Source organism: Paramormyrops kingsleyae, chromosome 25 (assembly GCF_048594095.1).
Source record: "Paramormyrops kingsleyae isolate MSU_618 chromosome 25, PKINGS_0.4, whole genome shotgun sequence".
Taxonomy (NCBI): domain Eukaryota; kingdom Metazoa; phylum Chordata; class Actinopteri; order Osteoglossiformes; family Mormyridae; genus Paramormyrops; species Paramormyrops kingsleyae.
The window spans coordinates 19015378-19042064 of NC_132821.1; the positions used below are offsets into that span (position 1 = coordinate 19015378).

The 26687-nt window shown below is 48.8% G+C and overlaps 3 protein-coding genes across 6 annotated transcripts; 1 reads left to right on the forward strand and 2 right to left on the reverse strand.

Moving 5' to 3' along the window:
• Positions 1-973: 973 nt before the first annotated feature.
• LOC111853606 (interferon regulatory factor 2-like) lies at positions 974-11459 on the reverse strand. The gene is made up of 9 exons (XM_023830705.2): positions 11168-11459; positions 9118-9214; positions 8934-9033; positions 8429-8605; positions 7322-7356; positions 7135-7237; positions 6575-6739; positions 6366-6415; positions 974-2341 (listed from the first exon to the last, which is right to left on the reverse strand). The coding sequence occupies exons 2-9, from the start codon at positions 9202-9204 to the stop codon at positions 2024-2026; spliced, it is 1035 nt and encodes a 344-aa protein (XP_023686473.1). The 5' UTR covers positions 9205-9214; positions 11168-11459; the 3' UTR covers positions 974-2023.
• A 2029-nt stretch (positions 11460-13488) lies between these two features.
• Positions 13489-18173, reverse strand: casp3a (caspase 3, apoptosis-related cysteine peptidase a). Its single transcript, XM_023830645.2, has 6 exons — positions 17931-18173; positions 17458-17597; positions 15870-15998; positions 14847-15022; positions 14654-14765; positions 13489-14560 (listed from the first exon to the last, which is right to left on the reverse strand). Exons 1-6 carry the CDS (start codon positions 18008-18010, stop codon positions 14331-14333), a joined length of 867 nt encoding a protein of 288 aa, XP_023686413.1. The 5' UTR covers positions 18011-18173; the 3' UTR covers positions 13489-14330.
• Positions 18174-18219: 46 nt separating this feature from the next.
• Positions 18220-25976, forward strand: primpol (primase and polymerase (DNA-directed)). Of its 4 annotated transcripts, none has more exons than XM_023830641.2 (13): positions 18220-19084; positions 19334-19524; positions 19600-19694; positions 19844-19982; positions 20184-20331; positions 20496-20720; positions 20992-21154; positions 21832-21929; positions 22191-22277; positions 22367-22475; positions 22747-22829; positions 22918-22964; positions 25102-25976. In XM_023830641.2, the coding sequence occupies exons 2-13, from the start codon at positions 19345-19347 to the stop codon at positions 25336-25338; spliced, it is 1611 nt and encodes a 536-aa protein (XP_023686409.1). In that variant the 5' UTR covers positions 18220-19084; positions 19334-19344; the 3' UTR covers positions 25339-25976. The 4 variants fall into 4 exon arrangements, with proteins under 4 accessions (XP_023686409.1, XP_023686410.1, XP_023686412.1 ...); XM_023830642.2 differs by having other exon boundaries at positions 18220-18918; XM_023830644.2 differs by having other exon boundaries at positions 18220-18462.
• The last annotated feature ends 711 nt before the right edge of the window (positions 25977-26687 follow it).

Below are 26687 nucleotides of genomic sequence, written 5' to 3' on the forward strand. Positions count from 1 at the left end.
TTATGGTTCTCAATTTTAAAGTTTGTGAAATTGTTTGTGTATTTTAAGTTTTAACATTTTACTTAACATTTGAACTTTACCGCAATGATACTGATAACCATGATAATTTTGGTCACTGTGATCTTCGTACTGTTTCATCCCTAAATTTTACAGTGATGCTTGGCCTACCAAATGTGCTAAAAGGGGAGTTTTTTCCTATTTAGGTTTATGGTGATATTTAACATACCGAGTAGGTTTTTTGTTTGTTTATATTTACAGTTATATTTGACCTAGCAAATGTGTAAAAAGAGGTGATTTTTAAAATCTTTAGTGTTATATAAAGCATTTAAATTTATACTGATACGTGAACTAATGTGTCAAACGTAGTTTGTTACTGTTTAAAAATTGTTAGCCTTCTGCATTCAATATTGACGTAATTTTGGTATGCAAATTTATGACGTCACAGGGCCCCACCAGTCTGTGCAGTCAGGCCAGGCTTCCTTTGTGAAATCTCTGGTTTTGAAGTGATAGGCGGGTTCAGGGGGCTGAATGGGGATTGGCTGCATGAAGTGATAGGCGGGTTCAGGGGGCTGAATGGGGATTGGCTGTATGAAGTGATAGGCGGGTTCAGGGGGCTGAATGGGGATTGGCTGTATGAAGTGATAGGCGGGTTCAGGGGGCTGAATGGGGATTGGCTGCATGAAGTGATAGGCGGTTCAGGGGGCTGAATGGGGATTGGCTGTATGAAGTGATAGGCGGGCTCAGAGGGCTGATTGGGGATTGGCTTTATTTCTGGTTTGCTGTAACTGCATCAGAAAGCATGGTAGCATCCCACCAGGTAGCAAAAACATGTTTGTGTGTGTGTGGGATGAGGGTTGAGTACTGCATGAACCAGGGAAGTAAGAAGCACACCAGGGAGGCTGAGTGCGAAGGGGTATCATTTTTTTCTGCACAATTAATAAGACTCAAGACAGCAAAAGTCATCTTTGACATGTTTGAGGTTTGCATATCTTTTTTTATAGATCCACAGGATTAATAGTAGTTCATGTGCACAGGTACACAAACACACACACATTCGGGCAGAAGCAGGAAAGTGTGCACGTAGAGACAAGGAGCGTTAGTGCAGAAGGACATGAAAATGGAGAATCAAATGAATAAAATTACTTTTGGTAAAAAAGATAAAATATTTACCTGTAGTCCACCTTTGATAAAATATTCCCTTTATTTAAAAAGAAATATAAAAAGCTCAAGGAAAAGTCTGCTGTTTTTGTTTTTTTTTTTTTTTTTGGCAAATTGTCTGAAGCGTGCATGTGGGGTCAGAGGTCGACGATGTGAAGAGAGGTGAGCGCGGCCGGCCTGCGCTTCGCGGGGTGTTGCGGCTCGTCCGGTCTGGCTCACGCCGTGGAACGCCAAGGTGTCCATCCCCGTCCGGCCTACCTTCTGCTGGCCCTGCCTGCCGTGTCATGCTCCATTCCTGCCCACCTTCACCTTGAGCCCTGGCCCTGTGCCTCACCCCCTACCATGCCTAATGCTGCCCCAGCCTTTCAGTGGTCCACCCCCTGCCTGGTTCTCTTCTCATTAATACTGTGGCCCAGACTGGCCCCAGCCTACATGACTCAGCCCCACCTTTCCCTGTCACTGCCCCAGCCTGGTCTGCGTCACCCCAAGCCTCTTATCCCTTCTGCCTTGTACCCACGACCTGACCAGCTCCTCAGTTCTCTATGGTGATGTGGGCCTACATGTGCTGGAGCGTGGAAGGCTGGGCTTTTGAAGGGCCAAGGGCGGGAACTGAAGGGACCCTCACAGGTGAAGTGGAAAAAGGTGTCCTGTGTCTTGTCGAGAGAGAAAGTCATCCCTGTAGGCAGGCCTGGGAGGGACACGGCAGGCCGCAAGGGCGGCGGTGAGAGGCATACGTGGTGAAGGAGCGGAGGGTGCTGGCGACGGCAGAGGTGAGACATTTACAGGGAGAAGCGAGAGCGATGCCCATGTCAGTTTGTCATGCAGACTGTCCGTCTGCAGGGAGACTGAGGGAGCGCAGCCTGCATCAGCAGGTCTTGACGCTGGAGGCAGAAGCGTCAGGGGTCTTCATGATGACACTGGCTCTGGTCTCGTGGGTGGGGCTGGGGGTGGCACCAGCAGGCAGCTGCGGGGGCTGGATGGAACGGCGCTGTGGGTCCCAGGACGTCGTGTCGTAGGAGATGAGTGGTGTGTGTTCGCGACCGCTGATGACACGGAAGTTGGTCTTGCCCAACGTGACGAAGGTGGACATGCTGGGCAGGGTGTTACTGGGGATCCTGAGAGTGCTGGCGCTGTTGAAGAGAGGCTTGGACTCGTGGTGGCCAGAGGGCCAAGTGTGAAAGCCCTGGGGTGGACAGAGTGTGAGAAAGCATGCCTGTCAGTGTGACCAAGGCCAATTCATACTTTGCTTTTCCGCATGTGCATTTGGTTGCGGAGGGTAAGTGATATAAAGGGGCTGGCTGCGGACGGCTGTGCTCTGCGTGCACACAGCAGGCAATGACCAGAGAGTAGAGCAAGAACAGCTGTGATTGCAGAAGTCATGGTGAGCAGCTGTATTAGGAGCTATGATTCTTATTATCTTGTCATGCTCCGTAAGAATATTCCTGGCAAAATTTTTCATAGTTTTATTCATGTTTAGAGGTTGCTCGATGACATCAAAGTGAATTATTAAAAGAAATGATGACACATTATTGATGCCCGGGGGACACACTGTTTTCTACCTAATCAATCTTGTGCTTCACACAGACACATATGTAGGTGAGGACAAGCTCAGTAGTGAAGGGCAGCCACCTGTATCAGTGCCCATGGAGCGGGGGGTTAAGGACCTCGCTCATGGATCCACAGATGTGATTATTCTGCCGAGGATGAGCTTGAACCGGCGACCTTCCAATCACAGGCACAGAGGCTTGGCCCACTGAGCCACAGACAAACCTTTTCGAAGCACTTTACAGATGCAAGGGAGAGCCACTCCAACCACCACCACACAGTAACTAAGGTGGTGAAGGGGCAGGAGAAAATTCACCAATTAGATGATTAGGTGGCCGGATTTGAACGGGCCACAGTGGGCAATTTTAGCCAGAGCAACAGAGTACTGCCCCTACTATTTCAAAAGATGCCCAGGGATCTTTTATAACCTCAGAGAGTCAGCACCTCGGTTTTACATCTGATCTGACGGACAGCACCATTTTTGCAGCATGGGGCATTGGGACCCACAGAGACCACACCAGCACCTCTTCCAGCAGCAACCCAGCTTTCCTAGTTGGTCTCCCATCCAGGCACTAGCCAGGCCCAAACTTTCTGACAAAAGAACTAAAGGCATTTTTTAAAAAAGTTCTCAATGCATGGTTGCTAACCAAATTTGTTTTAGTAACAGTATTTTTTTTCATGGCCTATTTTTAATTTGAAGGAGGCAAATATGGGCGGCATAGTGGTGCCACACCTCTGGGACCAGCGCTCGAGTCTCTGTGAGGGCACCAGCGCTCGAGTCTCTGTGAGGGCACCAGCGCTCGAGTCTCTGTGAGGGCACCAGCGCTCGAGTCTCTGTGAGGGCACCAGCGCTCGAGTCTCTGTGAGGGCACCAGCGCTCGAGTCTCTGTGAGGGCACCAGCGCTCGAGTCTCTGTGAGGGCACCAGCGCTCGAGTCTCTGTGAGGGCACCAGCGGCAGTGTTTGCATATTCTCCCTGTGTCATCGTGGGATTTCCACCAGGTACAGTCGAACCTCGTTACAACGTACCCCGTTTATAACGTTTACACCAATACAACGTTCAAATTTCGATGTCCCGAATTCGCGTAATGCATTATTCCATTTGCCGGTATCGCTTAGAACGTACACCTTTACAGCGTAAACTTCGATATAACGTATGATTTTCAGAGGAAAATAGACAAACTGACCATCGTTACAACGTACAGCCTCATCTTCCGAGCGCGCGCACAATTCAGAATCGGCTGTTGCCGGCCATCTACATCGCTTAGCAACGCCTAACTGTATGAACCTATCCTCACGAAGCATTCCACGCCGGCCGGACTTCTTGCATGCAGCCCCCGTTTTTTCATGGTGTCATGCTGCCGCATATCAAGCAAGATGCCTGCTAAAAGGAAACGGATTGCGCTGACCGACAAGGTGGAAATAATTCAGAATTATACATGGCAGCCTTATACTGCCGACGCGAACTAAGTTCTGAAACTGTGTGGTTATTGGGGTAATTGTGTGACATATAGTGAAAGAAATTAACAAAAGACAGATGTCTAACACATGTATCGAAATTTATTTCAGCCAATTGAATCATATACAGGTGCATAATTTCGGTTTTACATTAGGTTACAGTAAGGCGATTTGAACGATAAGCCGGCAGTGGATTTTGCGTTATGTCGGCTGTCTATGAGTAACTGATATTAACCTAGTTTGAAGAATATAGTTCCTATTATATTCTTCAAACTACACAAGCTGTATGTCATAGTGTCAACTTGAGGGGTGTTTTCTAAAAGTTTTTTTATATACATTTTGTGTTCTATCATTCATTTTGAGGGACTTGGTTACAACGTACTATGGTTATAACTTACAAATTCTTAATGTCCCCCGAGGTACGTTGTAACGAAGTTCGACTGTACCCCAATTCCACCCCCCAGTCTAAAAATATGCAGTTTCTTAACTAGTTACCCTGAAGGTAGGTAGGTAGGTGTGTTCCCTGCCTTATGCCTACGGGCTCCAGACCCCCCACAACCCTGAAAAGGATAAATGGTTATAGAAAATGGGTGGATGAAGCAAACATTCATGAATACAGTTACAATGAGTAGAGAAAAATAATTAAATGAGCCGAGTGGGAAGGTTTGGGATCCCAGCTAATTTTGTTACTATAATAGTCATGGCCAAAAGTTTTGAGAATGACAAGTACTGGTTTTCACAGTTTGCTGCTTCAGTGTTTCCTGGCCATGGACCCAAAATGTTGATGTTTTTTTCCCCGAGCAACTTAGTTATCACTTATGGCACGGTGCTCCATCATGCTGGAAAAGGCATTGTTTGTCACCAAATTGTTCTTGGATGGTTGGGAAAAGTTGCTCTTGGAGCATGTTTTGGTACCATTCTTTATTCATGGCTGTGTTCTTAGGCAAAATTGTGAGTGAGCCCACTCCCTTGGCTGAGAAGCAAACCCACACATGAATGGTCTCAGGATGCTTTACTGTTGGCATGACAAGACTGATGGTAGTGCTCACCTTTAATTCTCCAGACAATCTTTTTTCCAGATGCCCTAAACAATCGGAGACGGGATTCATCACAGTAAATGACCATACCCCAGTCCTCAGCAGGCCAATCCCTGTACCTTTTGCAGAATATCAGTCTGTCCCTGATATTTTTTTTGGAGAGAAGTGGCCTCTTTGCTGCCCTTTTTGACACCAGGCCATCCTCCAAAAGCCTTCACCTCACTGTGCGTGCAGATGCACTCACACCTGCCTGCTGTCATTCCTGAGCGAGCTCTGCACTGGTGCTGCTCCGATCCCACAGCTGAATCAATTTTGGGATTAAGTTCATTTTTATGGCAAAGAGGGATTTTGCAATTAATTGCAATTCAATTGCTTACTCTTCATAACATTCTGGAGTACATGTCAATTACCCTGAGGCAGCAGACTTTGTGAAAATCAATACTTGTGTCATTCTCAAAACTTTGGCCACGGCTGTACTGGCCAAGTCGATTCACTACACTGCTGGTATTTGTGTTTGCTACAATACATCTGCCCTCTCCTGGTCTGGTGGTACATCACTGCTGTATACACGCACCGAGCACAACCATCCGCAGCCAAGTGTAGTATGACCATAAGGTGCCATACGGATGACCACCTACAGCCCGAAAGCGCAAAAGTGAAGTATGAACGAGGCTTTAGGCAAGGTGCTGAAGTACCACCTGCACATGCCAGTAGCAGGGACTCCATTTGTAGCTAGTAGTACTTTGTGAAACTGCGATGGAAACTGAAAATTTTATTTGCGGTGCAGTAAACAAATATTACACTGCCCAACATGCCTGCTGAGGTGGGGAGGACCTGCTGCACGGTAAAATTACGGTATCATTTTAGGGTACTTGCCTTCTGTGCCAGTTTCTTACTGTACCAGGTACATATTTTTTGATTTGTTATGCAAATAACATGCCTCACAACCCAGCTGTCGCAGTCCTTGCGACATAAGAACTGCGTGAGCATAGCATGAGATGTTGATAATGTCACATATCGCCCATTTTGGAATTCAGTGCAAAAAACCCTGGCTTCCTTTGCCATGATTGTGTACGGCACTGGTACCAGTGTTGCAGGACAGGGGACAAAGGCCCATTAGCTGCAGGCTGCCTTGGTGACAGCCACTCGCCCACCTGCAGCCACTCACCTCCTCTTTTGCTTGCTCCTCTTCACTATGAATGCTCTCTGTGTCACTCTCTGCAAAGTCAAAAACAAGCAAGGAACCGTTCAACTACACAACACCAGGAGTTCCTAAAGCAATTCATTCCACACAGAAGGAATAACCAGCTTGACACACGGGGTCTGGGGAATTTCCACGCCCTCGATTTCATTCCAGTCCCACAAGAGCACACTCACCTCCACATGACGAGACGGGCGAAATCTGCAGAGGGTACGAATGGCTGGACGTCACTGATTGCTCCTCGTTCTCCGTCATCACCTCTATGGTCTGGCACACGTCAGGCAGGTCGCTGATGATCAGTTGCTCTTCCAGTGTGCTGCGGTTCCCTGCCCTCACTGGCTCTGCAGAGACAATGTCAGACACCGACTATGACACACTGCACTAGGTGTGTGTGTGTCAATCGAGTTGGGCTACATTCTCTTACAAAAAAAAAAAAGGAACTTGCATTTTAACATCCCTTCAATTTGGCCATTAAGAAATTAGCTCAATATTTAATATCCAGATCTTCTCTTTCATAGCCTTTGACTGTAGGATGAGCTGAAAACAAGCGGTGTGTCACTGTACTGTCATCTCCAAACCACAGAGCACTTACCCACAAACTGAAATGGCAGGTGTGTCAAACACAGCCCTGTCTGAGGAACTTCACAGCACCAACGCGGTCTGCAAGTGCCCCCCCCTTTTGGCACAGAAATCCCAGAGCCCGGTACGAGGCCCTGCTCACAGCCCAGGGACCTACCAGTCGCTACAGTGCTGTCGGCCACGTCCTCCGCCTTGACTGCCAGTGCTCCCTGGCCAGGCTGCCCGTTGCTGTTTGCCCGTGACCCCAGCCGCCGCTCCATCTGGCACAGGGCACATCCATGGGCATGAGAGGGGCAGCACAACCACTTCAGCCATCAAGCTCTGAAACTCACCACAACACTCACCTTGACTTTCTCTTCCTTCTCAGCCCTTTTCTTTCCTGAAAGAGGAGAAACAATCATACATGAGGAAAGGGCACCCGGAACAGCACCCCATACAGCTTCACATATATTCTGACACTTGAGGAAAGGGCACCCGGAACAGCACCCCATACAGCTTCACATATATTCTGACACTTGAGGAAAGGGCACCCGGAACAGCACCCCATACAGCTTCACATATATTCTGACACTTGAGGAAAGGGCACCCGGAACAGCACCCCATACAGCTTCACATCTACTCTCACATTCGAGGAAAGGGCACCCGGCACAGCACCCCATACAGCTTCACATCTACTCTCACATTCGAGGAAAGGGCACCCGGAAGAGCACGCCATACAGCTTCACATCTACTCTCACATTCGAGGAAAGGGCACCTGGCAGGGCACCCCATACAGCTTCACATCTACTCTCACATTCGAGGAAAGGGCACCTGGCAGGGCACCCCATACAGCTTCACATCTACTCTCACATTCGAGGAAAGGGCACCCGGCACAGCACCCCATACAGCTTCACATCTACTTTCACATTTGAGGAAAGGGTGCCCGGCACAGCACCTCATACAGCTTTACATCTACTCTCATATTCGAGGAAAGGGCACCAGGCACAGCACCCCATACAGCTTCACATCTACTCTCACATTCGAGGAAAGGGCACCAGGCACAGCACCCCATACAGCTTCACATCTACTCTCACATTCGAGGAAAGGGCACCAGGCACAGCACCCCATACAGCTTCACATCTACTCTCACATTCGAGGAAAGGGCACCAGGCACAGCACCCCATACAGCTTCACATCTACTCTCACATTCGAGGAAAGGGCACCCGGCACAGCACCCCATACAGCTTCACATCTACTCTCACACTCGAGGAAAGTGCACACAGCACAGCACCCCATACAGCTTCATATCTACTCTGACATGTGACATTTCACGTCTAACTGGAATTTCTAGTCGTCACCGGACGGCCCTCCCCCAGCTACACACCTTCACTCCATCTAGTCCTGTCGACACCATCCCCTCAGTCTACTCAGACCTCAACACTGCACACAGGACAGTGACGCTCCAAACCCACCTTTCCTCTTGGGCCTCTCAGACTCCATCAGCATCCTGTAGACACGAAAGGCATTGGTGCCCTTCTTCATACTCCTGTCCTTCACCTCCTCAATGTCTGGCAGAGAGTTCATGGCACAGCGGAAGTTGGCCTTCCACGTCTTAGGGTCCGGTTTGTCTATACCCGGTTGGTACTTTCCTGTGGGGTACAGGCAGGGGAGAGCCAGAGTCACAGGATTACAAATAATCCCTTAATTGAAATGCCACAAATTACAATTCTGTGTAGGCATTAGGTTTACATCTGAGGCAGGGTTGGGATAGAAGACATCACAAGACATTTGCTTTTTAATACATCAAAATGGGTTAGCATGAATGGCAGAGAGCTCAGGCTGAACAGAGAAGGGACGGCATGCCGCACGAACACCCATCAGCCCTGACTCCTGCGTGCTCATGCTCAGTCACATTACTTTCCATGGAAAGAGGCTCAAAGACACCACAGCCCTGTGACCCTTCACCCTGACTGTTACCTGTGTGGATGGCCCAGTTCCTGAATAAGGGAGCGTCCTTCTCCACATCCCAGCCGTGTCGTGCTGCATGCATCCAGGGAATCTGGAAGATCTTTTTCTCCTACATGGCGAAGCGATAAGCCAGTAAAGTGGGTTACGGTCAGCCAGCCGGTCACCCCACCCACGCATGGCAGCCCCCACTTACCCTATTCACCCATTTCAGCCCCTGTATCAAGCCCTGGTTGATCTGCTCTTCCAGCCAGGGCCGCATGCGCATCCGCTCCACCGGCATGGCGGCAGGCCTGCACCACGGGGGAAGGGGGGCATCAACTTACCCTGCCTTCGAGTGACTCTGAATGGAGTCGATGATCGTTGAACTTTATCTACAATCAGCTACATTACTGGACGGATCACTTGGCAACTGAGCATGAGGTCAGTATTGTTCCATACATTGTGACAGGGTCACATCCTCAGTGTGCATTTCAGGACAGAGGTGCAGAACCTCCAGCTTCATCTGTGATTCAGCACCTCCTTTCTATCTCCAGCAGCAGCTCCCATACTCCTCACTCTTACACACACCCTCATCCTACAGACCCTGGGCTCAGGGAGCAGGACACACGGCCTAGTGACCAACTTGCACTGGCAGTATGGTGCTCCACCGCCACAGTGTGACGTCAGCTACCCCTGAAGACGGCCCACCGGCACTCCCCTTCGAGGGTCACCTTCTGTACAACAGATCCACAGGCACAAAGCTTCAGCACAAATCAGGTTTCAGTCAAACCAGAGCCTCTCACAGAGGTGCAGCCAGGATAAACTGCAGACTCACATTTAAAATGGGGGGGGGGGGGGGCATTCAAAAAGACCCAAGACAAACACCACCAGGAAGCCTCAGTTAGTCACAGCTGTGGGCGGAGCCACCCCACCCGACACTACACCAGGAAAGTGGACAAACCGGTTCTACCTTTCCTGTGCTTATACAACTATAAGCTTATCACCACATGCAGTTCCTGAACAACAAATGGCACAGGGCCCCCTCTCACACAAACACAGCAGTTCAAATCATACAACACTATGAGGCACACTCACAGCACCCACCTGCAGGGCCTACTCTAACTGGCAGATTTCAGATCTCCTCCCCCCATCTTTATACTGTTTGATCAATATCTTTCATTCCACCCCGTCACACCGCCAGGAAGGTTAGATGATGTCACCAACAGGGTGCACATCGAGAACATTACACAAGAATCAACCGGCACCCTCAAAGATGTTGACTTCCCTTATTCCCATCGATATTTATTGTTCAGCGCATCTCGACAGTACAGGTCAGTGCGCACTCAACAGTAATCATACTGCCACTTCAGCTATCAGTTTTCCACTGAAATGTCACAAACTCATGACACGACGACTTGGCACAACCCACATATTTACTCTTACATGCCAATTTATTTTTTCAGCCGCTCTGTTGCCAGATCCGGCCCCTGCCAGCGCGTACTGCGCATGCCCAGGCCGCTCACCCCGGCACCGTGTTCGGTTGCACGCTCCCCAGGCTCCTGATTGGTCGCCCTCGCCACGGGTTCAGCCAATCGGACCGCTGCCAGCTGACGCGACAGCGACGGCAAGTTTGTGTGGCGCCCGTGTGTTTTTCGCACTCGCCAGTCGGTAGAGCAAAGTGCAAAGTCCCCCTTTTCACCAGGAGATAAACATACACAGGGTCTCCTACACATCGGCCTTATTCGATGACATGCACCCGCCGACACAGGCGTACCAAGCCGTGTCACACTGAAACTGTCTACGCCGCAAATAAACAATCGATACTCTGCACGCGGGGCCCCGTCCCAGCATCTCCATCTCTGCACGCCTCTCCCTCCGCGAACAGCCTCGATAACCGGAATACCCGACAATCAGCCTATTCTTAGAAACGCCACTTTAATTTTAACCACGGCCCCCAATCGGTTAAAGGTACCGGACATGGTGCCTCGCTGCCCCCGTCTGGCAGCACGTCAAGGCCGATTCCTACCACCTTTCACTCTATTATACAACTGCGCAGAGCCGCTTCCCTCTTTACGAGCAGTCTCCGTGAGACGCGTCGATAAACACTGCCGTAAGATAAACTGGCGACACAGACCCTCAGAGTCGTAATTCCAAAAGTGAAATTAAAGTGGATCCCGCACGTTATCGCGGATACGTCTTGAGCGCGGCGCTACTTCCTGCTCTTACACCACGCCGAGAGCGGCATGAAAACAGCGCGTCCTTACCTGCGATCCAGTTACCCCCTCTGGCTTCCCAATCCGTCCACAGGCGCCGACGCTCCGTCAACTGCCGCGAAAAATATGAAAAGTTTTAACTTCGGGCTGTTGTTGGGTGGGGGCGGGGGGGAGACACGCCGGGTCGCAGAACAAAAAGCAAAACTTAAAGTCGATCCCCCCCCGCGACGCTGACCAGATCGAAAGCAAAAGAAGCGAAGGAAACGGCGACCCGGGGTGGAAATCCCCTCCCGACGTGTTTGCTTTGCGATCTCCCCGAGCGGAGGGCGTGGAGCCGGGGGAGGGAGGGAGGAGGGGGGAGAACAGCCAGTGGGCGGCTGCCTGCGCCTCGGTCCGCCCTCCCGCTCCGCTTGCTTCTCGGAAACTCAGTTTTCATTTTCGCTTCTCTCCGCGTTGGCTCGTCTGCAAGTCCGTCCTCTTTTGCTTTCTCCTCCAGCGTCTCTCCGCCACTGTAACCGCCGTGAATGCCCCCCTTCCGGGCATTCATGATACACGAGGTGGTGTTCGCCTATGCATTTACACTGCTCTGCAGGACGGCTGACCGTGGATGCGTTTCACAATGGCTTCCGTTAATAAGTTACATCGCTTTCACCTATGCTTATGTGAAACGCGCCGCTTCAGATGCGTGGTTTTGCAACATTTTATTGGGGGGGGGGGCAAACAGGATACGGTCGGCCTGGGCTGCTTACGTCAGATATTTTGATCTGTGCTACAACGTCTCCTTATCATATTACCGCTTGAACAGACGAGAACACAATTACATTACAGTGATACAGCCAGTCCTGCATTATATCCCAGTATACCGGTGACCTGGTTCTGCCAAACTAAGGATGTGCTTCAAAACGTTATTACCACCACTTCAGTTTAGTGCGATCGGTTTCTCAGTGCCTTCCCATCTCCAAAAAACGTGATAGATATTCTCCAATCACCCGGTTAAAATATTGAGGGACATAGATTTATAAGGACGGCCACATCTCTCACCACAAACTCTGGACTTTACCATGTTTCGTCCCTTTCATTACTTACATTATGATTGAAGGTATACCACCCCAAATTCCTGGGTACCGTCCAACACCCAAACCACACAAAGCGGGAGTATACAGCCAACTCTGAGCCATGACCAGCTATGCAGCGGTTTGTACCCAGAGACCATGCAGGGTGTTACACAACCCAATGGCGCTCCCTGCAGCTTAAATGACAGCTTGCCTGATTTAAGGTTAGCCTGGGTACACCCTTCACAAAAATTGCTGACCACTGCCTTATCTATTTTCTGTCTACAAGCTGATGGCTGAGCCCCTCACGAGGGCTGGCTGCTGTCCTGCATCTCTGCACTTGGAGTGGGGAGTGTTTTGGGACAGCCTCACTGAATAATGAACAAAATCCTGAAGCACTTTAGATTGTTCTTCCCTCATTAAAAACTAATATCCTACTAATGTGTCTTGTTTATTTGTGAAGTCATGGAGTTTATCTGTGAGATTTTTGCCCATTAAGCACTTGTGAGGTCAGGCATTGATGTTGGACATGAAGGCCTGGTTCACAATCTCCATTCTAGTTCATCTCATAAGTGTTCAATGGGGTTGAGATCAGGGCTCTGTGCAGGCTGGACTGGCTATTCAAGTTCTTCCACATCAAACTCACCCAACCATGGACCTTGCTTCGTGGACTGGGGCACAATCATGATGAAACGGGAGAGGACCTTCCTCAAACTGTTCCCACAAAATTGGAAGCACAGAATTGTCAAAAATGACTCGGTATGCTGAGGCATTAAGGAGTTCCCTTCACTGGAGGTAAACGGCCAATCCCAACCCCAGAAAAACAACCCCAACCAATTATCCCTCCTCCACTGAACTTTACAGTCGGCATAATGCAGTCAGATAGGTAACAGCTCCGTGGCTGAATTTGTTGTTCCCAAAAGCTTCCACTTTGCAATAATACAATTTAGAGTTGACTATGGAATATCTAGCAGGGAAGATATTTCACAAACTGACTTATTGCAAAGTGGCATCCTTTGACATTACCACACTGAAATTACCTGAGCTCTTCCGAATGATCCATTCTATTATGAATGGTTGTAACCCTGACCGCATGGTGAGGTGCCTGACCTTACACACCAGAATTCAACGATTAAGAGGCACGTCTCTGATAAAGTGGGCAGGCTGCCAGCTGCAGCCCCACAAGGTCTTAGTAGATAAGGGCCAAGACTCACCCCTGCTGGAGAACAGGGCCTTTCCCATTCAAGGAGCCCGGAGTCATGCATTTGTTGAGCTTCCTGTAGAACTCAGACAGCAAACACACAGGAAAACACAACAACCTTCTCCAAAATGACTGCCTTTAATAAGACTCAGGACACATGCTCACTGTAGTGGTCGACTTCTATAGGAAGCTGCAGTGATCATCAAATACATCAGAACAGTGAAAATACAAAATGCCTTATAAAAAAAAAAGTAAATTCAACAGCTAAACTGCTACATAACACATGGAATTTCCCTGCAGACGCATCACCCCCAAATGAAACTCAAAACATGCCTTTAAATCCATCCCCTCAGGCCTTGGCTATGGTTTAAATTTTAACAACCATGCCCCCGCTTCAGGCTAAGGGCCTTGGAACAGCATCCACCTGCAAGCTTCGGGTTCCCCCCCCCTTCCCTAGACAGCCGGGACACACAATGGGAGGAAGCGTGGGGAGTGGGGGGGTTCAGGCCACAAAGATCACAGTGTGGGAGAACAGAGCTTACAGTCAACGCAGGGAGGCCAAGGGCACTACCTGCAAAAACCCTAAAATGGAGGACCGAGCTGACCAAGGTGGGATGTGCAGAGGGGACTGTGAAGCGGGGGCCAGGTCTCAGGCTTAGCTAGGCTCCCGCTTCCCCACATCGGCTCAGGCCCGCAGGTACATGACTGCACTTGCCTGAGAAAGGGGCAGTAGGTATGCTCTGCGCAGTCACCATGGTTACCTGCATGACAGCATACTCCCGTTAGCAAAGTGCTGCGAAGTCTAATATGTCCTATAAAGCACAGAAGTCCCTGGAACAACTGTGCAGCTTAATGGAGGCACATTTTCATTTAAATCCAATCAAGTAAAAAGGCTTAGACACAACCCTGAATAATAAAACACACAGAATATAAAACCCAGCTTCCTAGCTACGGACCATCATTATGACTTAAAGTACATCTCCTTGGTCAGCATAGACACTATACAAGGAATTTGCTTCTTCGCGTGGAATCCAGGCATGTCGGATGAGGATTCAAAGTCCAGCGCCACCTTGTGGTTGACTCGGGTCATGATCTGCATGAGCTCCAGCCGATTCCCATACTTGGCCAGCATGTCGCAGAGAGACTGGATGAACCAGGACCCGCACATGGTGTTCCTCCATGAGTAGTACCCTGAAGTAGGGGTAGGGGTAAAGTAGAGACGTGAAACAGCCACAGCTCACCGACCCCCACCTCTCCCAGGGACCAAGTGAGTCGGCACCATACCTGGGGCAGTGGAGTATGCGTACAGGAAGTCTGCCTCCACGGGGATTCTGTCCGGAGAACTCCCGGGCCCATCCGTCTCAATGCCCTGATCCAAATCAGTCCCTCGGCACGCCTACCATTAATGAGACCGCCTGAATCAGAATGCAGACTCTGTGTCTGACTTTACCGCCGCCGCTGTCACACCTGACAGTACCTGAATGAAGAAGAGTTTGGGTTTCCCCGCCAGGGTCGGACAGCGGTCGCCACGGAAGTAACCCGTCAGGATCTTGAGTTCGACCGGGCCGTCGCTGCCGTAGAGCACGCCATCGTCACCGTGGCTCAGCAGGACACACACAAAGGAGGCCGCCTTGCTGTGGTCCTCCCGGGCAGCTGGGGGTGCGACATGAATGCCACGTGTACGGTTGGACACCAGTGTCAAACCCACAAATCCGCGGTGCGGACGCACAAGCAAGGGGGGGATCCCCTCCTCAAGGAAAGGATGTTGCAAGCTATTAAAATAACACGTCACCACAAGCTCTTCTGCCAGCGTGACAAGTCATGTCAGGAGGAGATTCCATCTCTGAAGTACAGCCAACAGACTAGTCATACAAGGACATCAGCATTAATGTGAAAAGGAGGGGAAACGACGTATGTCTACATCCTTGTTAGGCAGGGGAAAATATAATCTTGCACACAATACAAATGCAGCACCTATTCACAGGGAAACCCGACAACCGGTCGGCCAGTTACTCATGCAGAAAGACAAATACACAAAGCTATTTGTGAAATTCCATTTACTGGAATTATCAGCTTACTATCAAACCCATCACAACACTCCTAATCTTCCAGGACTGCACTGAAAATGGCCGATTAAGTGAGAAAAGTTATACAAGCATGGCGAATCGCAGGCGTCTAAGGTCCACCGCCGGCTCCCTGGTGTTATCTCAGGGAAAAGACTTTATGACTCGAAATGTAACACATTAATTAGCAAAAGCACTCTGATCCAATGATTGCAGCGCACAAAGAGTAACACCTGGACTATGCCCCCCCCCCCCCCACTTACCAAATGTACTCAAGATCCAATTTTGCCCACAAAACCCACCCCTGAGGAGGCTTTGTAAGAAGCTGACTACTAGTATGTTAAGCATGCCCATCAATAGAATCCAGCGAGACCTCCATGACAGCACCCACAATGCACACCTGAATCACTCGGAACCAATGAGGGTTAGGGAGTCACCTTTTGACAACACCTGCTTGATTTGCTCCACAGTCAGGTCATTCTTCACGGTTACTTTGTAGCCCAGTTTGGTGAACACCTTCATCACATTCCCGGCGTCCACATCCGTGCCGTTGCGGGTGTTCATGCCTGGAGGGGCACACAGAGACAGAAAGGGCTATAGGGCTGTGTGATAGGACCAAAATCTCATATCCCAATATACAGGGCCAGTAATGTCAAGCTGGCTACAAAGGAGAGTGGTCGTACTCCATCACATGACCTGACCACCTGGTTTTGGAGGGAAAAGCAGCCAATGAGGGACATATGTGGGACCTCCTTCAGGGCAGCAGGAAAAGCATCTCAGGAAGCCACTTCATGAAGCTGGCATACAGGAGACAGTCGGGGCAGCCAGTCCCTGGAGTGAGTGGGGTTAAGAGCCACCCTGCTGACCACAGGATGTGAACTGGCAAACTTCTTAGTCCCAACCCACAGAGCTGCCCTCCCCCCCCCCAAAAAAATTAATTTGTTTTTGTTTAATACTCTTTTTGGTCAGTGCATAATTGCTAATATGTTATTTTATAGTTTTGATGTCTTCATAATTATTGTAATATGTATAGAATAGTACAAATAGACTTTTCTATGGGCAGTTGATAAAAGTTTACATAGCACCTGCAATCCTCTCATTAGGAACCCCAGTCATGGTGGGGTGACCATACATGCTCATGACAGCTGCCACTATAATACTACAAAGTCAGTACTCATTTATCCAACTGCAGTACTGATAGATGGTTGTGGGTCTCATACAAGTGGTGTTCTGAAAAGAAAATGGGTGTGAACATTCCCTGAAGAGTGAAAGGACACTTATTGCATGGATTGATGCATGTCAATCATTTTCAACTTTCTGAAAGTGTCCCCACCCCACCCCTACATTCCCTCCACTGGCTTGAAGCAGCTGCCCCCATCAGATTAAAAACACTGATGCTTGCCTACAAAGCTAAAAATGTACCAACACCCTCCTACCTAAGAAAAACTTCTCACCGCGCACAGAACCACTCAACAGGTCCCACCATCTCTCAAGGTGTCTAGACTCTCCTCTGTTTTGGCGCCTATGTGGTGAAATGGATGTCCGAGTCATTGGGTGCCTTTAAACGACGAATAAAAACCTACCTCTTTCGGAAATATTTGGATTAGCATTTCCAGGATTATACAGGATTCAACTGAACTTGGTTTTGATGTCTTAAAAAGGCTTAAAAAAGGAAGGAGCTACTACAATTTGTCAAACTGCTATAGTGATAGACGGTTACAAGTCACACACAAGTGGTGTTCTGGCGATCGGCACTTTCAACACGGTCCCTAAGTTATCCGACAGTTTCGTGTGAGCAAAATGATATTCGCGTCTTGCTTTGTATTTTTATTTATACCTTTGGAGAATGTGGAACTAAAATGTTTTACTTTACAAACCGAGCCATGTTCAGGAAGACATTGCCACTTAGATGGCAAACCCATTGCAGGTGCTATGCAAAGCGAATATCTAATTATAAACCAACTTATAAAAAAAAAGGACTGAACTACAGCGCCAACACGGACCGGACTCCTGATTGATAGTTACCCGTCTTCTTGTCAAAGTTCTTGTTGTTGATGATGACGCACATTCCGAGGCTAGGGTAGTCCAACTTGTACCGGTACAGATGGTCTTCGGCCTTGGCGTCCACTTGCGAGCATCCAGGGGACGGAGAGGAGCTCGAGGCTCTGAGGAGCACATACACTGACATAGTGATACAGCACAGCAGACCCCAAAAATGCAGACACGCGTCCATTTAGCCGGGAAACCAGTTAGACTAGTTTAAATGGGCTAAGATCAAACATTACCAAAGCATCATGTCCTCACATCCCCCCCGACTGACTGAGCCAATGCGGCCCTTGCCCCGGCTAATTGGCGACCCACCGTCCACCTTCCCTAACGATGCTCTCATTGCGCGTTTCTGAACCAAAGGTCAGCCCTACATGTACGAATGATGTCCTGCATGTTAGGGCGCCATGTTTACCGCGGATAAAAGCAAAAGATATCAGGAGGCATATTACCGGTCCGCCCGAGCGTCGGCACCGTCAGCCCGAGCATCCACTTCATCCTCCGATGCTCTTTTGTCCGGAACAACAGACATGGTCGTCTGAAAAGACCAACTGAGACAAAACGGTGAGAAGAAGCCGCTGAAGCAGAGCGAAAGGAAAGCAGCAGATACGCAGTCGCTCACGCTCCTTCCGTGTGAGCAAACAGCAGCAAACAACAGTGTCTACAGGAATTATTTCCCGTTTCCGCCGGGGGCTCGACCAATCGCGTCACTCTGTGACGTGGACAAAAGGCGCCTTTAAAGATTCGGAAGCTACAATCGAAGGAAGATTAGGATAGTGCGATTTTACTGGGAGAAAGGACACAGGCTGGAGTGTTTAGTTAAGCACAAAATAGTTAATAAATGCACCACATACAAAAATACATTTCAAAATGAAAACGGTTTAAACTCCAACGGGAGAGATCGGGTTCTATGTGGTAATTTGTATTGCGCCACAACCGTCGGGACTGATAAGATTTTTATTATCCATATCGTTATGTAGATAGGTAGGTTTATTTGCCATTTCAGCCGTATAAATAAGTCAGATAAACCCCTAAAGACACATAGTGCTGATTATCGAGTATCATACTCGTCTATGCTCTTAGACAGGTAGATTCAATACAATTCCAGTACAAAAACTAACAAGAAGTAATAATAAAATGAGCACATGATTCACGTTTTGTGTGGACCTGGTGGATACGGACTGTAAACTGCTCTGCTGTTTAAATAATCTTTATTTATTTTTTTTAAATCTATGCAACCTGCGATAGCCAACTTCGGAGTTCCTTGTTAAACACGATACGCCTCCTGGAAAGCGTTCTTGCGATTAAAAAAAACTGCTTTATCCGTCGGGCCAGCGTGCTACGTCATTATTATTTTCTGCAGTTGAACTACATTACCCATCAAGCGTTTAACGCGGACCTTCAGCGCGCGGCATATTTCAACCATACTTAGAATTTGCGGTACAGCTACTACTGTCTGATTTATTAGTCTGAAAAAGAAATGTCTGTAATCTCTGTTATGCAGTTTCGGTCACAGGATTTCACTTTTAGCAATACGTCAGTTCGTGATGTAGTGGTAGTGAGAGTTTCCTGAAGAGGAATTACTGCCGCTGGGTGCTTTATACCGGTAAAAGGAGCCGTTTCACATTTCACGAGAGTGACGAACACAGTAATACAATAGTCGTACCCGGATTTCTTCAGGCGGTGTTGATTATATGATTCCTTGCAGTGGTGGCACAGTGGATAGCATAGTAGCTTCGTGTCTTTAGGGGGATGGGTTCGAATCTTCTGTCACTGTATCCTGTATAAGCAGTTATGCAAGATGGATAAACGAACCATTTTAATTCTCATAATATTGCGCGTTCCTTAATGACAGATTCTGCAACAATGACAACCCAGAGGGGAGAGAAGGTGAAACGGGTGGAGGAGCTGGCGAGATCTTTCCAGCAGCATCCCCTAGCTGCCCACTACAGGCCCCGGCTGTGCCGACCCTGGGAGCCATCATCTGTCTGGAGGCTGTTTCCACGGCAAAGTGCAGCTCTAGCCTTCGCCAAGGGCTGCAAGGAGGTGAGGGGGCTGTTCCGTCTACCCCGACTCCCTGTGCGTGTCTTCTCCTCAGCAGTAACCCTCCCCCACCTGCAGGATGTGCACGTGTTTGCCCTGGAGAGGGAGTTGACGGAGGCGGGACAGAGGATCTACCTGGTGACCAGTTACTCGGAGCTGTGGCATTACTACAGGTGGGTGCTGGCTCTGTGCAGCCGGCACACGTGCCCTGTGTGGGTTTGGGGGAGGTACACGTGTCAGACACACTCAAAGTCAGTCACGTGAGAAGATGGTTGAGTCTTTGGATTCCCCTGCGTACTCAGAGTAGGCTTGTGGCCCGTAGGACGTTCAGGCACTCGCTGATGCACTGCTATGAGGTCATCCCTGAAGGCGCCGTGTGCAAGGTCTACTTCGACCTGGAGTTCCACAAGCCCTCCAACGAGGGCTTAGACGGTCCACAGATGGTCCAGCTGCTCATTCAGGTAGGGTGGTTCAGCTTCTCAGATGGGTGGCCACTTGATGCCTTTCTTACTTTTTAAACAGCTGAAAATATTGGTGCCTGGGCATGAGGATGCAGGATGAAACTATGGGGGGCACAGGTGTCTGAATTGGCGTAGGAAACATCTGACTGCATAAATGGGAAGTTTGTCTCCTGGCTGAGCGAGTAGCCCTCATGTTCACAGTATGTCTGCCGGAAGCTGAATGAGCTCTATGGGGTGAGCTGCTCCGCAGAGGACGTACTCAACTTGGACTCCAGCACCGATGACAAGTTCAGCCGCCATCTTGTGTTTGTGCTGCCGGATGCGGCGTTCAAGGACAACGCACATGTTGGTACGCTTTCGCCCAGTGACTGCGGGTCCTCCTGGCTTTCAGTGCTGCGTTTTAGTTTCTGTCACTAGCACTAACAGTGAATGATTCTGTATCATTTCATACTGGAGAACTGATATTTTGTGGCATCACTGCTTTGGTGTTGAATTTGCTGTTATTCTTCAAAGGTCGATTTGTCCACAAGATTCTCCAGCCCGTGCTGGAATCCCTCCAGGAAGCACGAGGCATCACTGAAGAGTCAGCCGCTCCGGAGATGGACGTGGACTGGGAGCTCGCTGGATCAGATGAGCTTGGGAGCCCACAGCCAACGAGACGAAAACCGGGAGGGGGAGAGCTCCACTTCCTGCGGGTGAAAGACAAAGAGGGACGATGGGGGCTCCTTGTGGATCTGGGTGCGTAGGACCTGTAGAGATGCGAGGGATTGTGAATGAAGACACGGCCCTAAAAGGGTTAATGGTCTGAGAGAAAAACATATACCTGTGAGGGCTCAGTTTACCCAGACTTGAGAACAGCGATACATGAGTATTTTGATGATGATGAATTAAACAGTCTTGAGTAGAGCACGTTTGCTCAGATTCCTCTTTGTCGTCACATGGCAGAAATGCCAAGGAAAGCCCCGGAAGTATCACACCGTCTCCCTCACTTTAACGTCTCGTCCGGCAGGCGTCTACACAAAGAACCGAAATTTCCGCTTGTACAAGTCCTCCAAAGCTGGCAAGAACACCGCCTTCACCGTCGCAGCGGACAACCGCTTCGTCCCGCGGCCGGACAGGCAGCTCGCTGCGGAGGAATGCCTGTTTCTGGCCTCCCTGGTTACCAATGTCAGGTGGGTATGAATCTCGGCCGACCTAGTCGCTGCTCTGGAGGGCCCAAGTTCCGACCATCTCTATAAAACCACGCCCTCAGAGGTCACTGCTGAATTCAGGGCCAACATGGATATTATGGCATATTCTGGATTATAAGCAGAAAGTTGTTCTTCACCCAGTGATTGTATGAACTTGGTTTGTTAACGGATAAACTGAGATATTCCAGCTGTCCAGTGGGGCCTGAATCCAAACTGGAGCCTCTTCTGTCTTGCCTGTTGAAAGTAAACAGCCGATTCCTGCTCCCGGGACAGATGCCACAAGTTAGCAGTGTTTATCTGGTACTGAAGTGCTTTTGGGTTCAAGGCTGCTCTGCCGAAGGACACCTGACTTCCATATGGAACATATTAAAGGTTCCTGAACTGAGCAACCATGTGATTCATAGCATACACAAATAAAGATCGCGCCATTCCGACAAATAACAAGTACCCATCCTAAAGCTAGAAAACAGCAGTCACTACAAGTTATTTTGCTTTGAGCTCAGAGTCCCAATCTAAACACCAAGCAAATATTTTTAGGTTAAAAAGAATGCGGTTGATGTACATTTCAGTTTGTGACCACAGCTGAACCGTAGGGTACTGGGAGAGCATATATTTAAACCCAGTACCTGCGGGTTAATCTTCTTGAACCGTTGGTACAGTTTCACAGGTCAGAAGATTCTGACGTTGGAGGTCTCTGACGCGAAGAACATGCAGGCCTCATTCCGCCGCCCTGCCCTCCATCACCCAAGCATCGCTGGTACAGCCGCGTTTTTGTCCTTCCTTATAGTGCTTTCTTTTACGTTAAGTGACGGAAGCTGGCTGTTGGTTTACTTCATGAATATTTCAGAGGAGCGGATTTTGCCCAGCACTTTACTACTCAAAGCGAACACAGAAAATCGCCCCTGGGGGTTTGAAGTAGCCACCTCCACGGCCACTGTGCCAATTAGCAAAGCAGGACTTACATTCAGCAGCTTATTCAAGTGCAGTTACTGTGTTCATTGCTCTTGGTAAATATCAGAGCCTTTAGACGGAAGCCAGAGCTCTCCCTACAAAGAAGTGGACGAATTCATCCTGTCCTTAGTCAGAAAGGATGGTGTTCAGGGAGGTAGGACTCTCTCTCTCAAGCTCTTTTCCATACGCAGCTGAAAACGGAAAGTTCCGGGTGTTTCACTGTCTCGTCTCGTTCTCGCACAGCCGTCCGGCGCTGCAGCTACTTTGAGGCAGAGCAGCTGCTGGTCTACGACATTCTGAGGTATCGCTGGTGTGGGAACGTGGCCCGGTGCCACAGGAGCAACAACATCATGTGAGTGAGGGGGGCTTCCCAGGAGATGACAGGGGGGCCGCATCTCCCCCTAAACATCTCTGCTTGGGTCATTACCACCACATACCAATGTGAGGGCATTCTCCCCCCAACCCATAATTTATCAGTTGTCTGCTGGGATAGAGGGAACCCACAGAGATCCTTGGTTCTCTTGGGAAAGCTTTGATGACATCACATGACTTCCTGTTCATCCATGTGGACCGATCAGAATAAATGCCTTACAAACCACTTAAGACACTCATGCTCTTGTCAGGATCTTGGTGGACCTCAAGGAGGAAGTGTGGTACCAGAAGTGTCATGACCCCGTGTGCAGGAGCCAGAATTATAGGTCTTCGAGTAAGTTCTCCGTCGTCCGAGCTGTGCTGAACCCCCACACACCCCCGTCGAATCTTTTGCATTGGTGTCTGACAGATCTCTTCCCCAGGTTACCCCCTACCACAGGACATCTGCTTCAGCTACCTGATGAAAGAGGTCAGTCCCATCAGTACGCTTTCAAGGGTACCATGTGATCCCAGTTGATGGTCTTTGGTCTTCACTGGGTGGATCCTGACCCAGGCGTTTAGGGTTCTGCTGTCGTTGAACCTCACTGTCTGGTGACCCCCAGCTAATCTTGATGAACATGACAGAGCACCTAAGTGCCTGCAGTTTCAGGGAATTAAGATTAAGATTCATCTTCATTGTCATTGCACATGACACAAGTTCAAGTACAACAGAATGCAGTTTTGCATCTAACCAGAAGTGGTAATAGTAATATACGGTGCTTATGAGGTTATATTTACATGAGGGGATATAAGTAAATGACATAACGTTATACAAACGTAAAATACATAAAGACTGGAAGAAAATGGCTGGCAAGGTAACATTTACAAGTTATTACAGTGTAAAGTTATTACAAGTAGTACAGTGCTGAGGCAATATAAATTATATTATAAATAGAAGGACCACAACAGGCAAACAACGAGAAACAAACCCAAATACACAGATGGGAGACACATGGTTGTAAGACGCCAAACTGCAAGATGCACACACGGTGGAAGATTTACACACGCTAAATACACGCGAGGATCGGACTGGGTACACACAAGACACGGGCAACACACGCGCAACAATAGGGAAATGCAACCATTAGCATTAACATTAATAACAATACAAGGGCCTTAAGGACTGTTAATAAAGAGCGTGATTTCCCCGGCAAGCAAGTCTTCATGTCTCTCTCTGCTCCTGCGATGCCTCAGTCCGCCCGTTGCCACACTATATTGTGTTTTAACTATAAAAACCAGAAAATTTATTAACAAAAATTGTTATTTGGTAGACTTGTGAACGAATTAATTGAACTTCAATGCTTTCTTATGGGAAAAATTGGTTCGCATACAAATTGGTTCACAACCACTTTCCTGGAACGGATTGTGTTCGTGAACCGCAGGCACCACTGTATATTGTAAGTACGGACAGTCACAGATGATTACTATGTACAAAACAGAACAGATTGGGGGGGGGGGCACAGTGAGCCCCTAAGTAAGGTGCATGGTGTGGGAGGGGAGGTGGAGAGTGGGCTATTGCAGGATTAGAGAGTTAAGCATGGTGTGGAAAAAGCCGCTCCTGAGCCTGCTGTTATGAGACTCCAGGCTCCTGTACCGTCTACCTGATGGGAGGAGAGCAAACAGTCCGTGGTTGGGGTGTGAGGGCCCCACCTCAAACATCTCGTACTTTGGAGGTCAGCCATGGTGTTGTGGAAAAAGAAAATTTGTGGACACCGAGAAATTTGAAGTTGGACTTCAATGCTCTACCTCAGTACCATTAATATGAATGAGAATGTGTCCATTGATTTCGTTCTTCTTGTAATCCGCAAAAAGTTCTTTGGTCACCTTGGTGTTGAGGGCAAGGTTATCATCGGTACACCATGTTGCCAGATGTTGGACTTCCCTGAAGGCAGATTCCTTGTTATTACATATCTGTCCTACCATCATGGTGTCATTGGCAAATTTGATGATGGTATTTGAGCCATGTACAGGAATACAGTCAGAGGTAAAAGGGGAGTAGAGAAGTGGGCGGAGCACACAGCACTGTGGGACACCAGTGTAGCAAATCCTCTTAACAAAAATGGACAGGACAGTTATGGAAATGATAAGTCTTTATATAAGACTTCGAAAATGGTGTACAACACAAATATTATGGCTTCTCAAAGTTAGGCTTTCTTAGCTGGCGGCTCAACAAAACATACTAACTTCAGTGAGAGCGGAAAGAATCATGGGAAATGCAGATTAGTAGCAACAACACAATTAATTTAAACATTCTCTTTCAATAGGAAATAATATAAAAACAGCTCTCAATAAATGTATTTCTTACCACAAATCAATGAAAATATATAAATTAAATTGCTGTTATTAAATCAGATATGCATATCAATAAATCAGCTTAAACAGCAGTAAAGTTATAACAGCCAGTGTTCAGGGTCAGAGTGGATGAGGTTGTTTAATCTAACAGACTGAGACTGGGGTCTGTTAGTCAGAAAGTGTCCAGTTCCAAAGGGAGGTGCTGAGGTCCTTGAGTTTGATGACTGTATAAGATGCAGAGAATGAGTAACATTCTGACCTGTCCCACATGGCAGGACAATGAAGACCTGGAGTATCTCATGGACGACATGGGTAATATCGAGTCGAGCCAAAGACGGGAAGGGAGCCAGGCCCCCAGTGCTGAGCAGCTCCCGGACTGGGAGCTCTGGCCAGATGACGAGGCCCACCTGGAAGCCCTGGAGGAGATGGAGAGGACGTCCGCTGAGGAGGTGCCCGATGAGCTCCTGCTCGAGTCCATGGCTCAGTTCGAGTCCTCGGAGTATGCTGGCTGACAGGGTGAGGGATTTAATGGAAGGCATTCCTCGGAGAGGGAGAAAGCACTACAGAGGCCTGCTGCGATCAGCCAGCACACCATGATCAGCCAGCAGGGCTCGATCAGCCAGCACACCATGATCAGCCAGCAGGCCTCGATCAGCCAGCACACCATGATCAGCCAGCAGGCCTCGATCAGCCAGCACACCATGATCAGCCAGCACACCATGATCAGCCAGCAGGCCTCGATCAGCCATCACACCATGATCAGCCAGCAGGCCTCGATCAGCCAGCACACCATGATCAGCCAGCAGGCCTCGATCAGCCATCACACCATGATCAGCCAGCAGGCCTCGATCAGCCATCACACCCGGTTGTGACTTACCCATGTTCATGTCACCCGGTACCTTAACAGTTTATCCCAGCAGTGGGCCGGCAGACTATTAAACGGGCCGTTTAGTCCCTTGTGCCATTCGTTCGTTGGCCTGCTCTCCTCCCGCCGCTCCTCAGTGGCCCGGTGACCCTCTATTCTGGTTGCTGTGGGGGCTCTTCCCCATGTCTGTGTACTTCACCACACTACCCATAATATGTACATCAGTGACTAAGTTCTGCTGTAAAACCTGCATTTATTTGCACTAATAAATGTGTTAAAACTTGATGATGCTGCTGTGGGGAGGGGGGGGGGGCAGTGGACCCTATAAGAAAATGAACAGGTGGATAAAAGGAAAAACCCACTTGCACTTACACGACAGCGCACAGCCATGCGATGAAGCTGGTTACCGGCCGTGTCCCCCGGGGTCCTGAAGGTGCCTGTGTCTCTGACTTTTCTTGGCACACCAGGCAGCGCCAGTCAATCTATTAGGTGACATAGGCACCCGCATAGGGCATCATCTTCTGAAGTATCTTCTGAAGTAACACTGACTTAGCCAGCTAGTTTCACTTTGTGTCAGACAGGGGGCGCCAGCAGTGAAGCTTGCCTAGGGTGCCACAGTTCTGTATTTTGACCTGTACTGACCCCAGGTGCACCAACCCCACGCAACGACAAGACCCTCAATCTGTCCTGGCCGGACCCATTTCTGTTGGGTTTACCGAGTCCTTTGTTCTTCTACCAACCACTTTGGCTTGATTTGTTTTATTATACAGCTGGTTCATTAGGGCGGTGCGGTGGCACAGTGGTTAGCACTGCTGCCTCACAGCAAGAAATGGATGGATGGATATTGCTCATTAATATTTTATACAATTGGCCCTCAATATCGGCAGGTGCTGTATCTGTAGATTGAAAATAGAGGAAAAAAACACTTGAATTTGCTGAATCCTGAACACTATGCTGAATCCATTCAATGGCTGTATCATTATTCCCGAAACAACT

Bases quoted from the DNA above. Each gene is read 5' to 3' on its own strand.
- casp3a (XM_023830645.2), bottom strand. From the start codon at position 18,010: ATGTCTGTTGTTCCGGACAAAAGAGCATCGGAGGATGAAGTGGATGCT. The intron at 17,598-17,930 runs GTAATATGCCTC...TGTGCTCCTCAG, and splicing joins GCCGACGCTCGGGCGGACCG to AGCCTCGAGCTCCTCTCCGT. The intron at 15,023-15,869 runs GTGACTCCCTAA...TCGCACCCCCAG, and splicing joins CAAGCAGGTGTTGTCAAAAG to CTGCCCGGGAGGACCACAGC.
- LOC111853606 (XM_023830705.2), bottom strand. From the start codon at position 9,204: ATGCCGGTGGAGCGGATGCGCATGCGGCCCTGGCTGGAAGAGCAGATC. The intron at 7,238-7,321 runs GTGAGTGTTGTG...GCCCTGTGCCAG, and splicing joins AGAAGGAAGAGAAAGTCAAG to ATGGAGCGGCGGCTGGGGTC. The intron at 6,740-7,134 runs GTAGGTCCCTGG...TTGTCTCTGCAG, and splicing joins CGACAGCACTGTAGCGACTG to AGCCAGTGAGGGCAGGGAAC.
- primpol (XM_023830641.2), top strand. From the start codon at position 19,345: ATGACAACCCAGAGGGGAGAGAAGGTGAAACGGGTGGAGGAGCTGGCG. The intron at 19,695-19,843 runs GTGGGTGCTGGC...TGTGGCCCGTAG, and splicing joins GAGCTGTGGCATTACTACAG to GACGTTCAGGCACTCGCTGA. The intron at 20,721-20,991 runs GTGCGTAGGACC...CTCGTCCGGCAG, and splicing joins GGGGCTCCTTGTGGATCTGG to GCGTCTACACAAAGAACCGA.